This window comes from Amblyomma maculatum, chromosome 1 (genome assembly GCF_055883805.1).
Source record: "Amblyomma maculatum isolate TAMU_Amacu chromosome 1, ASM5588380v1, whole genome shotgun sequence".
NCBI lineage: Eukaryota > Metazoa > Arthropoda > Arachnida > Ixodida > Ixodidae > Amblyomma > Amblyomma maculatum.
The window spans coordinates 305,852,477-305,865,268 of NC_139344.1; the positions used below are offsets into that span (position 1 = coordinate 305,852,477).

At 44.8% G+C, this 12,792-nt stretch overlaps 1 protein-coding gene across 1 annotated transcript in view; it reads right to left on the reverse strand.

Moving 5' to 3' along the window:
- LOC146206991 (nitric oxide-associated protein 1) overlaps positions 1–12,792 on the reverse strand; it is a 90,220-nt gene that overhangs the window by 38,440 nt on the left and 38,988 nt on the right. Inside the window, exon 4 of the mRNA XM_084591656.1 lies at positions 11,797–11,934. Coding sequence (XP_084447782.1) covers positions 11,797–11,934 — 138 coding nt within the window. The remainder of the gene's footprint in view (positions 1–11,796; positions 11,935–12,792) is intronic.

Consider the following 12,792-nt stretch of genomic DNA (forward strand, 5'->3'; position numbering starts at 1 on the left):
CTTAACGCTGATCGACTATGCCACACGTTACCTAGATGCAGTGGCATTGCCAAGCATAAAATCCGAGTGTGTTGCCGAAGCTCTGGTGGCAATGTTTTCGCGATCGGTTTCCCCACGAGGTACTCAGCAATCGTGGCACAAACTTCACCTCAGAATTAATGAAGGAAGTGGCACGACTGCTCTCCATCCATCAGCTGCACACCACTCCATACCATCCCATGGCTAACAGGTTGGTGGAGAGATTCAAAGGCACATTGAGGCTAATGCTGAAGCAAATGTGCACTGACATGCCAGAAGACTGGGATCAGTACCTAGCCCCTCTTCTTTTTGCCTACCGGGAGGTTCTCCAATCCAGCCTAGGTTTCTCGCCATTTGAGTTCCTCTACGGGAGACACGTGCATGGGCCACTGACCATCCTAAAGGAGGTGTGGACGAATGAGAGCCTCAATGAGGAGGCAAAGACAATGTACGAAAACGTACTCGACCTTCGAAACAGACTGGAATAGACATGTCATTTGGCACATGAGGAACTTGAAAAGGTGGGAACTCGTTATAGGAAGTTTTACAACCGTAAGGCTTTGAAGGATCGAAACTTCGAACCTGGCCACAAGGTGTTAGTGCTGCTCCCGACAGATAGCAACAAGCTGTTGCTGCAGTGAAAAGGGCCATTCGAGGTCATCGCCAGGGAAGGGGACGCCGATTACGTCATCGAAACAGCCAGCGAGTCAAAGATTTTTCACGCAAACCTGCTAAAAAAATATGAAAAGAGGGGAAACGCACCCACCAACAGACAATGCCTGGTGACCAGCAGCATGATTGAAACTGAGGAGGACAGTAAGCTGCCGGTTCCAGAGTTCGAAAAAATGGAGGGAGAAGCAGATGTGAAATTATTACCGCACCTTGATGCCGCGAATAAAGAGCTCCTATTATCCACGATGAAGAGGCACGCAGCTATTTTTTCCAATGTTCCTGACAAAACAGAATGGATGGAGTGCAATCTCCCGCCCACGACAACCACACCCATTCACGTTAAGCCGTATCCTCTACTGTTCACAACACGACAAGGTATCGAGAGCGAAGTGCAAGAAATGAAGAGGCTGGGGAATTGTTGAAAAGTCAGTCTCCCGATATAACTCCCCCGTACTCCTGGTGAAAAAGCTGGATGGAAGTAATAGCCTTTGCATCGACTGTCGAAGGCTGAATGATGTTCTGGTCAGAGACTCGGAGCCCATGCCCAGAGCCGATACCATTTTTGCCACTGCGGGAGACAAGAGATATTTTTCCAAAGTGGACTTTGTCAAGGGATACTGGAAGATCCTGCTGTAGCACGATGCCAAGGCTAAGACGGCGTTTTCCACTACTTCCGGACTCTACCAGTTCCGCTTCATGCCGTTCGGCATCAAGACGGCGCCCACAGTTTTTGCCAAACTGAAGCGCAAGGTGGTCGGCGGCATTCGCGAAATAGAACACTACCGGTCTCGCCGCTATATCAGCCTGTTCAAGCTACCACCAGTGCGCCTGCATGTCGAACTATGTCTGTCGTGCTCGCAAACGTTCGTAGTTTCATACCGAAGAAGGAAACTGTGGAAACTATCCTAAAAGACAATCAAAGCAATATTGCGGTATTCACCGAAACATGGTTGACTCCGGACATCAGTAATGATGAACTGCTTGACGACATGTCATCTTTCACCGTTCATAGGCTCGACAGGGCCGGTCGTAGGGGCGGTGGCGTTCTTGTACTGATAAAATCGGTTATACATTCCTTCACTATTGATGTTACATGTCACCATGAAATTCTCTGTGTAAACTTTTCGCCTCCCGGAAGCACAAATATACTGATTGCCTGTTATCGCCCACCGGATTGTGATACCTCTTTTACTAACGATCTACACTTGGTCCTTCTTGATTTGAATTTTCGCTTTCCTAACGCCAATTATATTCTTTGTGGCGATGTTAACTTTCCAGATATTGATTGGATGAGCTTATCTGCATCCTCCCGCTTTTCCAAAGATTTTATTGACCTCGCTCTTATGTTTAATCTTGCCCAAACTGTAAGCATGCCAACTCGCAATAATAACACACTGGATCTAGTTCTTTCCACCAATCCCGATTTGATACAGTCAATGCAATGTGTCAATGGTGTGAGCGATCACAAAATGCTGCTATTTGACTTATCCTTCCCAGCCCCTGTTCGACAGAAATCCATAAAACACATACGTGACTACAGGCGGGCAGACGTGTCTGGTATTAACGAAGAGTTAGAAATATTTTACCATTCCTTCCGTGAAACTGCCTCTCTAAAATCTGTGAACGAAAACTGGCTGTTATTTAAGCACAAACTTTTATCACTCATTCATAAGTACGTTCCTCTCGTTTCTATTCGCGGTAATACAGAAAACTTGTGGTATTCGAACGCTTTGAGAAAGCTATCCCGAAAGAAAAAACGCCTTTTTCGTGCAGTGAAGACATCACATTCTGAACTGAAATGGGAAAAATATTTTACTTGCCTGAAGGGAAACATACAGCTTTTGAGACAATCAAAGAAAAAGTTTCATCACCAGGACCTACTCTGCATTCTTCGTACCAACCCCCAAAAATTCTGGAATATTCTTGCACCTACGCGTAGTAAAAGCCATCACATTTCCTTACTTAATCGCGACAACTCCCCAGTGCCGATTGATCAGCGTTCCGATGTCATGAATTCATACTTCTCTTCTATTTTCACTCGAGAACCTACCCTGAACACACCCAACCTACCTCCTTTAAACTTTGCTCAGATGCCCCCCATTCACATCGATTCTCTGAAGGAATTGAAAAATTGATCGACAGCTTAACTCTTTCGGGACCGTGCCATAGGCCATCGTGTAAAAATGCACGATCAAATCGCGCGCTCAAATATCCGCTCATTGGAACACGTGTCGCCATCTAGTGAGTAGTCTAGTATCTAAACTTTCGGTTTTGGTGTAGTTTGCCTTTTTCACGGCAGGCGGCAACGCGGGAGAGATTTTAATCTTTGGCGCGGCGGCGGCGCAGATTGAGAACCATGGCGTCAACCTCGCGTCAGGCCGCAAGAAAGCACACACAAAAAAAATGTTGTACATAAGCCTCCCACTTTTTTTTGTCTTGAAGTTAGAAAAGAGGCATTGTATCACATTTTGTATATTCTGAAATATTTTTATTACTCTTTTTTATTTCCGTATTCAAGAATTTCCTTCTTTTTTATGTTTTTTTACGAAGAAAAGTTATATTTTGAGATTTTTTTGTGATATCATGTATATTTTTAAGGCATCTCAATTTTTTTCTCGTGAAAGTGCATTCATTTAGCTGCATAACAATATATGTTACAACAAGCTAGCAGAAAATGTCATTGAATAAAAAAATATTTTCCAAGTTGTATCACAATTGCCTTCTTTTCGGGCGGTCCCGAAAGAGTTAAAGCTGTCAAGTAGCCCTGGCCCTGACAATATACCTGCGAAGGTGCTTAAGTCCACCAAAGTTATTTCCAGCCTTATCTTTCAGATCATATTCACCCAGTCCTTAGTTAGCAGTTCGATTCCGGATGACTGGAAACTAAGTAGAGTATCCCCAGTGTTCAAATCAGGAAACCACTCCGATCCATCCAATTATCGCCCTATTTCGTTAACTTGCATAGCCTGTAAAAAAATGGAACACATCATCTACTCCCAAGTTGCAAGCCACCTCGATAATAACTCATTTTTCTTTAAGAACCAACATGGCTTCTGCCCCGGTCTTTCTTGCGAGACTCAGCTCTTTGAATTCACTACTGACCTTCACTTTAACCTTGACTCATCTTTCCAAACCGATGTCATATTCCTGGACTTTTCCAAAGCATTCGATCGCGTCCCTCACAAAAGACTGATGTTTAAACTTTCACGCCTTTGTATTGATCCATTAACTTTATCCTGGATTAACTGCTTCCTCACGAACCGCTTTCAATACACCGTCATTGGAGGGCATCATTCCGCCACACACGAAGTAATCTCGGGCGTGCCGCAAGGATCCGTGCTTGGGCCATTGCTGTTCCTCATCTTTATAAATGACCTCCCCTCTGGCATAGCATCATCCATTCGCCTGTTCGCCGACGACTGCGTCTTATACTGTCGCATTTCTTCTCACGATGACCAAGTAACCCTTCAAAACGACTTACGTAAAATTGATACCTGGTGCTCAGACTGGATGATGGAACTGAACGTAACCAAATGCAAATTCATGCAAGTGTCACGTAAACGTTCTAATATTTCCTATACATATTCACTAAAGGCAACAATCATATCACAGGTTGAAACTTACAGGTATCTCGGCGTCCTAATCAGCAGTAAACTAACATGGAATGAGCACATCACCAAACTAGCTGCTGACACTTCGAGAACTCTGGGCTTTATTAGAAGGTCACTTTCACTATCACCTCCATCCATTCGCAAACTTACGTAAGAAACTTTCATTCGCCCGAAGCTCGAATACGCATCTGCAATTTGGTCCCCTCATCAAATGTACTTAATTAACGAAATTGAATCCATCCAGAATCGCGCTGCCCATTTTATATCTTCAAATTATGACTTTCGTTTCAGCATCAGCAGTATTAAGACATCTCTCGGTATCAGCCCTTTAGCCCTAAGACGCAACATTTCTCGCCTATGCCTGTTTCATAACCTGTACCACAACTTCCACCATCTCCGTGATTCTCTGTTAGTCCCACCATGGCGCACATCATCTCGTCTGTTCAACTTCATGAGCATCCAGCGCTTACATGGATCTACTAATGCCTTTAATAAGTCTTTTCTACCAGCTGCAATTCAAGAATGGAACCAGCTTCCCGAACACATTGTAACCGAACGTGACCCTACTAGATTTAAAGAACGCTTGACATGTCATTTCGCTTCATAACCGATTGTTTCCTCTTCCTTTTTATTTGCAGTGCCTCCTTCATTTGAATTGTTGTATTTGAGCATTTTGACTTTTTGTACCTATGTTTAGACCATGAACGATTATTATATTTGTGTTACCTCCCCCCCCCCCCTTATGTAATACCCCACCCGGGGCCTTTAAGGGTATAATATATGATGATGATGATGACAGCATACTTGTCGCTAGTGCAACCTGGGAAGAACACGTTGCGGCACTGCAACAGCTTTTTGAAAGAATCGAAGCGGCCAGGCTTACGGTGCGACCCAGCAAGTGTGAACTTGGAATGACAGAAATTGATTTACTCAGTCACTGCATCGGAGCAGGCAAGCTGGCACCCCTAGGAAAAACCCTAGACAAAATACAGGCGGCCACCAAGAACAAAATGCCAAGTGCGAGCATTCCTGGAATTGACCGGCTATTACAGAAGTTTATCCCAAACTATGTGGAAATAAGCGCGCCTCTCACCCAGCTGACACGGAAGTAACGCAGTGAAGTGGGAACCAGTGCATGAGGAAGCTTTCTGCAAGCTGTATATCCAATCCCCCTACTTTGCGGCTGCCGAACTTAGAGTCCGTCCTTCGTTCTGCGCATGACGCTTCCGACACTAGCTTAGGCGCTGTGCTCCTGCAGCAATACGAGGGAATGCTGCACCCTATCGTGTATGCGAGCCGAAAGTTGCTCGCTAGGGAGGCTGCTTACAACACTATCAAACGAGAGTGCCCAGCTTTGGTCTGGGGAGTCCAAAACTTCTCGACGTGTCTGTATGGCGTCGAATTTCTTGTTCAAACAGATCATCAGCCGCTGGAATATATACAGAAAAGTAGGCAACTAAACAGACGAGTTCTTCGCTAGAGTTTACTCCTCCAGGAGTATAATTTCCGCGTGCAACACATCACACAAGAAGCGGCAGATCTCTCCCTCTCTCTGTGTTTTTTTTTTTTTTTTGCGAGAGTCATCCATTCTTATCGCTGTGCTGTACGCGGGGCGTAGCGTAAGATATCGGACGTTAAAAAGCGGCAGGATTTTTTTTGGGGGGGGAGTCGTTTATCCTTGCACCTATGAATCAACGAAAGCATGCGGTCAGCTGCGATCATGACACCCGCCCCAAGCGCGGCGTGATAAATGGAACCAGGCTCGTGCAATCAAGCCATCACGGGCAGTCTGCCAAGTTCGCTCCCAGTCGCCGCAGGAGCTATCAAAAGATAAACACACCGCGACATTATCGCTGTGCAGCATCTTGGCACGCTGCCAAGAAATGAGCTGTGGATGAGACGACCGAAACGGAGTGACGCGTGCCATCGACATGCAAGCGAAAACGCTCACGATTTCTGCCGCGGCGACACAGAAACCTTGTTCCGAACTGCCACGGTGACTCGAGCGGCGAGAGGGACGCAGTTCCAACAAGTTGGAAATGTTTCGCTCTGTCGCTGCCGCTCATGGCTGAGATCGCTCAATCGCTTGCATGTGAGCGAGCTGGCCTTAACGCTTTTTTTTTTTTCCAAATTCTCGGGCGCAAAAGTGAAGGGTGGGTTCATTATGCGAGTGGGTTGATTACGCGACAAATACGGTATCGTTTTTTCGCATCGTAAGTGCCGTCACAAGCCAATTTCTGTATATCGAATTATCTATATATTTCGCGATCCCCTTCGAGTTCGATATATCCGGGTTCTACTGTATTGGATTATACTCCTATATGGTGTCTGAACTTCAGTTTTGTTATGTGCTACTTATTGTATATTGCATGTCCACGAGTTGTATCGGCCTGCGTGCCATGTTTTGTTTGTTTAGAATATTATTCCATAATGTTGTGAAAGTGGGGGGCCGTGTCACAAAAGTGGCAGCATTTATATTTTCAAAATATGGCCATTAAACTTATGTAGCATTCAATAATAGTTTGCTGAGATATGTCAATGTATCCTGTATGCCTCTGCCTTGTCGGTCATAGCAAGAGCACGAGTACATGTGCATTCTCGTCGCAGGTTAGTTTCCGTGCAGTTAGACAAACCCTCCGCAGTGCACGATAGGGGTGTCCATCCTGCTTGTTTTGTATATGGATAAATTTTTCTCACCTGCAAAGCGACCCCTTGCAGGACCGAAGTTGTTGGCGTACGTGCCTCCTCTTTTGGTTGTGACCTACTTTTTTTCATCCACAACATGGTGGCCATGCAGTGTAGAAGGTGCAGGGCCTACGTGTCCCTTCCTGTGTGTATCAGCTACTTGGTGCACGTGTACATATTTGTTTTTATGGACCCTGACTCTGGCATTGAATTGTTAGGTGGGAGGGTCTTGTGCGTTAACCGACGGCTAGAAAAGAAACAGACTCAGACCCAACAGCAGTGTGCCCCTCGCCTCCAAGCACTCCAGGCTCCCCGAACCGCCGCCGCATCGCACCCCAAAGACTGCACCCCAGAACTCCGGAAAGACCATCACCTTCGAAAACTTCCCTTCTGCATCGCCTTTATGAGTAGAGTGCCGCCGCGCTCGCCAGACAATATGCCCGTTTCCTAATTCACTCTGACCTTTCTCTAGACTCCCCTTTTGTAATTTTAAATGTCTGTATTCAATCTGCATGTAACTCAATAGTGAGAATCTGACTGATGCCCAGTAGAATCTCGATAAACAGAAATCAGTTAAACGAAACTGCAGCTTCAATGGAATAAACTTTCCGGAATAGGTTGGTTTTGTATTAAACCAATGTAAAGAAAATCTCGTTATTGAGAACTCAAATTTTTCGACCAGCGTGTAAACAGAACTGAAAATGGACTCGAAACCGTAACTAATTGATGATGAGCAGTGCCATCTCGGTACACATCACTACACCCCACCCTCATCCCTCCTTTCTTTTTACTCCCAGTTTCTGTCTCCAGTGATTTCCGGTTGTCTCGCACATTGCACACTGTGCTACGGCCCATCACTTCCTCTGCTTCCTCACTGTCATCGCTGGTGGTCGCAGTCAGATTAGGCTTAAGCTTAAAGCTTTTGTTATGTGTCGCCGCACAGTCAGCGTCTGATGGCTGCGCAGAAACGCCTGCATGATGCGCTTCCACTGGAAAGGAAGATTGAGATAATCAACGACTTGGAGAGTGGTCGCTTCACTGAAACGGCCCTTGCGACGAAGTATGCCATTCTTAAGAGCAGCCTGACGAGGATATTGAAGGATAAGGACAAAGCGTAAAGTTTTGGCCCCGAGAGAAAAAGACTGCGAACAGCTGATCACGAAGATTTGGAGAAATGCCTCGTGCTTTAGCTACAGAGAGTGAAAACATTCCAATAAGCGGGCCACTCATTCGTGCGAAAGAATTCATTCTTCAGCTCAGCATCAAAGGCTTCACCTGCAGTGAAGGATGGCTCACTAGATTTAAGGTACGGAATAGACTAGCGTTTCGTGCCGTTTCAGGGGAAGCTGCCGCTGCCCACGCGACGGCGTGTGGAGAGCGGCGAGCCAAACGGCTCCCCGAAATTATGCAGCAATACGATCCAGAGGACATCTAAGATGAGGCAGCACTGTTTTTCTAGTTGCTTCCTTCTAAATCCCTCGCTTTCAAAGGAAAGAAGTGCACCGGAGGGGGTGGGGGGCTTAGTAAGGACAGGCTGACCATTCTCATTGGTGCTAACATGACGGAAAGTGACAAATTAATACCGCTAGTGATCAGCAAATCTAAATATCTAATGTCGCGACTTTGCCCGTTTCTCATCAAGCCAACAGCAAGGCGTGGATGACGCAGGCCATTTTTAGTGAATGGATTCATCTTGAGGATGCCAGCCTCATAGGCAGGAGAAAGTTTTGTTCCTCGTTTACAACTGCCCTGGACATGGAACTGTGCCAGGCCTCAAGTCCATACAGCTGGAGAAGTATTTGCTTCCTTTTGAGAATAAACTTTGTGCTCATTGTGTACCATTCTCTTTACTGCCTAAATATTGCTTCTGCAGAGACCGCCGACTGCGCGCACTCTTGCCGGGTCAAGACCAAGCTGCGCGTATGCACTGACGGCGAGCGGGCGCGGTCCGCCTATTCAAAATCTATTCTCTCTCTAAACGAAACTCCTGATAAATGGAACATATTTTCCAGGTCCTTTAAGGTTCCGTTTAACGAGAGGCTACTGTATTTGTAATTGCTAGTTGTTGTTTTTTCATGTAGGTTACCTTCACTGTGTTGTCTTAAATTCACGTAAATGCTTGCGTCGTATTCTCCAGTGTATAATACTGAGAATATATCTGTCGTTTTCCATAACTGACTTCGTGGCTCTGTTCTCATTCACTATGCTGAACATAACTGGCTAATGCTGGGCGTCAAAGTTCCAACCCCTTGCCTCAGTTCGGGAAGGTGTCTCGTACTCCTCTGGGAGTTGTGAAAGGGACCATCTCTCAGGAATCTTAAGATGGTAACGGGGAGGCCTAATTCCCATTATAAATGCCTCAAACACAATTATGAAAGAGCACTGAAAAAGGTAGAGAGGGGGGAAGCCTCAGTTCGCAGGTCGAGCCAATGTTTCGACAAGTGAACTAGTCTTCGTCTGGGCAGAGCGATCATCACTGGCAGGGTTTAAATACACTTTTGCTTTCGAAGAAGAAAAGCTGGAGGGGGAGGGTGGGTGAGAAGAAAGTAGGTCGAGTGAAAAAAAAATTATAAAAATGACGTTTCTTCAGTATGTATTTCTCAGCCTGGAACCCATGATTCTGTGGAATGAAAAGGAAATAAAAGCGGCAGTACGAGGAATAACTACAATGCCGGGTGGATGATTAGTCAGCACCTAAAGCAGGTTCAGTGCAGACACACCTTTCTTGAAAAGGGACAGGCATTCTAAACGGTCCTGATAAGGGATATATCTGCAGCTTTCCGCAAAAGGTGGAGAAGGACAAAGAAATGGAATAATAACAGGTCAGTGAACCCCACCTGCCATGGCAAAAAAAAAAAAAAAAGTTCAAGGGCCAACTAAAGTAGGACAAGAAGGGAACGTGCAGCTTATACTATTGCGGAGGGAGGACAGAGTGTGCAATTAACGCTATATAGGATTGGGATTCCAACGTTCCTTTAGAGATACGTTCTAAATTTATGGATTAGATATGCCTCTCGATCCCTTGCAGATTTAAAGCCTGACTGGAGAATACATAACTTAATTCCCTCGAAATTATGGTCTTTCTTATTGAAATGCTGGGAAACTGCTTTCGGGAGGTTTTCGCTTGTGTCTGCACGATGGGTTTCCCTGTCTCTCCGATGTACTGTTTATGACAGAAGGAGCATTCTAGAAGGTAGGCAACATTTGAAGATGTGCAATTAAAGCCAGATTTTATTTGAAAAGTGAAACTGCTTGCAGTACTTTTAACCATGGTGTCTTTTTGTATATGACTGCATGTCTTACATCTGGGTCGAGAGCAAGGATGTGGTTGTGTTGGATGCTTGTTGTCGAGTTTAGAATGTATACTAGAATATCTCTGAGATTTATATTACTTTAGTATGCTACCCTTTGTGCCTCCGGGAATGTTTTCTTCAATCAATTATTACACGCTAGCATGGCATGGTATTTCCACAGAATATTGTTTATGTTTGGAAGGGCATTGGAGTATTTAGTTAAAAAAGAAGGCTGGCATTCAGTGTTGGCCTTTAGTCATTTTGTCAGCACATCGTTGCAGTTTAAAGTGCTTGCTTTTTCGAGGGCCATATTAAGGGAGTTACTGGGATAGTTCCTCTGAATTAGTGTTGCTTTCAATGAATGTAGTTCGTTTAGGTAGTCATTGTCCTACAGGGAATATTTGTAGGACAGGCGACACGGCTTAGAAGAATATGTAGCGATGATAATGACTACCTAAACGTTAATCGTTTTCCTCCAGCAAGGAAGATGACGACAAGTGATCAGTCGGCCTCGTAAAGAACACAGCCAGCTTTCATTTGAATAAATGTCTTTTTTGTTCAGGGTGGTCTCTTTCTGTCGGCTTGCATTCGTTTTTGTCTGTTTTTTTCAGGTTTGCGAGTTTTGGGGGGTCAGCTTGCAATCGCAGCCGGCTTAGATTCGAGCAAATACAGTATCACCATTTTTTGCAGCACCTTGAGTTGTATTTCCTTGGTGCATCACACATTCGCAGCTGAGAGCTTTGTCACGTAGGGCTTGCTTTAAAGACGCAAATGTGCATTAATGATTGTTGATTGTCTTAAAAAATGTCGCTTCTGATGAAGCAACACTCAGACTGCTATGCCAAAATACACTCGGGTAAGCCCTTGTGCTGCATCTTGCAAACACTCCTAGCAACTCTCAAGTTTACTCGGGTCCAAAAAAATGTTAGGCTGATTTCACTACCTACAGAGCACCTTTTGAAACTCTGTTTACACATATTTTCATGAAGAGCTGCAGAGTATCGTGGCACTAGGGTTTTGAATTTCCTTTTTGACAAGGCTGATTGAACCACCGCCTGAATTAAACTGAAATTCAGGAATTATTTGTGAACGTGGATGGAAGACATGGAAACTGAAGAATTGGGCTGCTGCAGTGGTTTTGCTAGTGACGAAAGTGAGGGTGATCCCCTGGCAGCCGAAAAGCCCGCAACCATAAGAAAGACACGAAGCCACCACTCTGCATTGGAGCCTGTGCCAAAAATTTCTTGTACATTGTCCACCATTTTCAATATCCCTCCTAGCATAAAATGCACATTTCAAACCAAAAGACGCAAGGGGCAGGCACTCAATAGGAGATGTCCACTTATGATAAACTTGAGATGGTATTTCCTCAGGGTCATTATAAGTGGGCTCGACCGTATCTGTTTTATCACCAACTGTGCTGAGTATATGAAGTAAACACGGCAGGCTTCTGTTCGATATAAGCCAATAACTTGATTCCACAGCTGCACATCACAACACAAACATTATTCACTCACTGGTACATCCAACAGGTCAAGCCGTGCCAAGCCTGTGAGGAGGAGGCTTTGGTTGCACCGCAACAAGATGGTTCGTGGAGTGATCATCCCACGAGGCAACAGCCGGAGCAACTCCTCCAAAGTCAGCAGGTCCAAGATCTGCATGGATCACTAAGGCTTGAGTCTTTTTCACTTTAGCATTATGAATGAGTGGCTCAATGAGTGTTAAGAAATCCCCAACACAAAACCTGGTGCTAGTCCATGGCAGATATCCCCTGCCATCTCAAGGAGAACAGCTTTTAGGTACCACAATGAAACCTTCTCAAGCGTGCCTCCAGCCCATGGCAGGTCATATCTGAGATGGGAACCTCTTGGATCGAAATGCTACTCCTAGGTAATGCATGCACGTTCGTATGGCTTGATTAAAATGGAGTCCAACATCCTGGTGACATGGCATAACTCAGCCCTTGACAAAGTAATATATTGCTTCAACGTTCTCACATGCAAGCAAAAAAATGCCAATTTTTTTTTCTTTTTTTTTTCTTTTTTTTTTTTTCTTCCGACCAGGGTCCCTAATTCAAGGTTGCGTCACTTTCCCTCTGACCTCGACATCCAATTTGTTGAAACACAATAACCTGATACGAATTCCGCATTTCCACCAAACAGGTGAGGGCGGAAACTAAGAAAATGACACTTGAGCAAACGATGGAAACTCGAAATAATACGAACCAAGGGGCTTGCTATTCAATTTTATTCATAAAAATCACATTTGAACCTCCTAAATATTGAGAAATTATTAGCGGCGTGCAAATACTCAAAACTTCCAATACCAATCGAATAGGTTCGTTATTCGATTCATATTCATTTTTCAAGAAACCGACATTCAGAATTTTTCAAATGTTACCAAAATACACAAACTTTTGGAATTTACCACAGTTTACACCACATCCTCAAAAGGGACCATTTTGTGATTGGTGAAGCACTTGACGAAACGTCCTTCTCATCTCAAATGCAGGT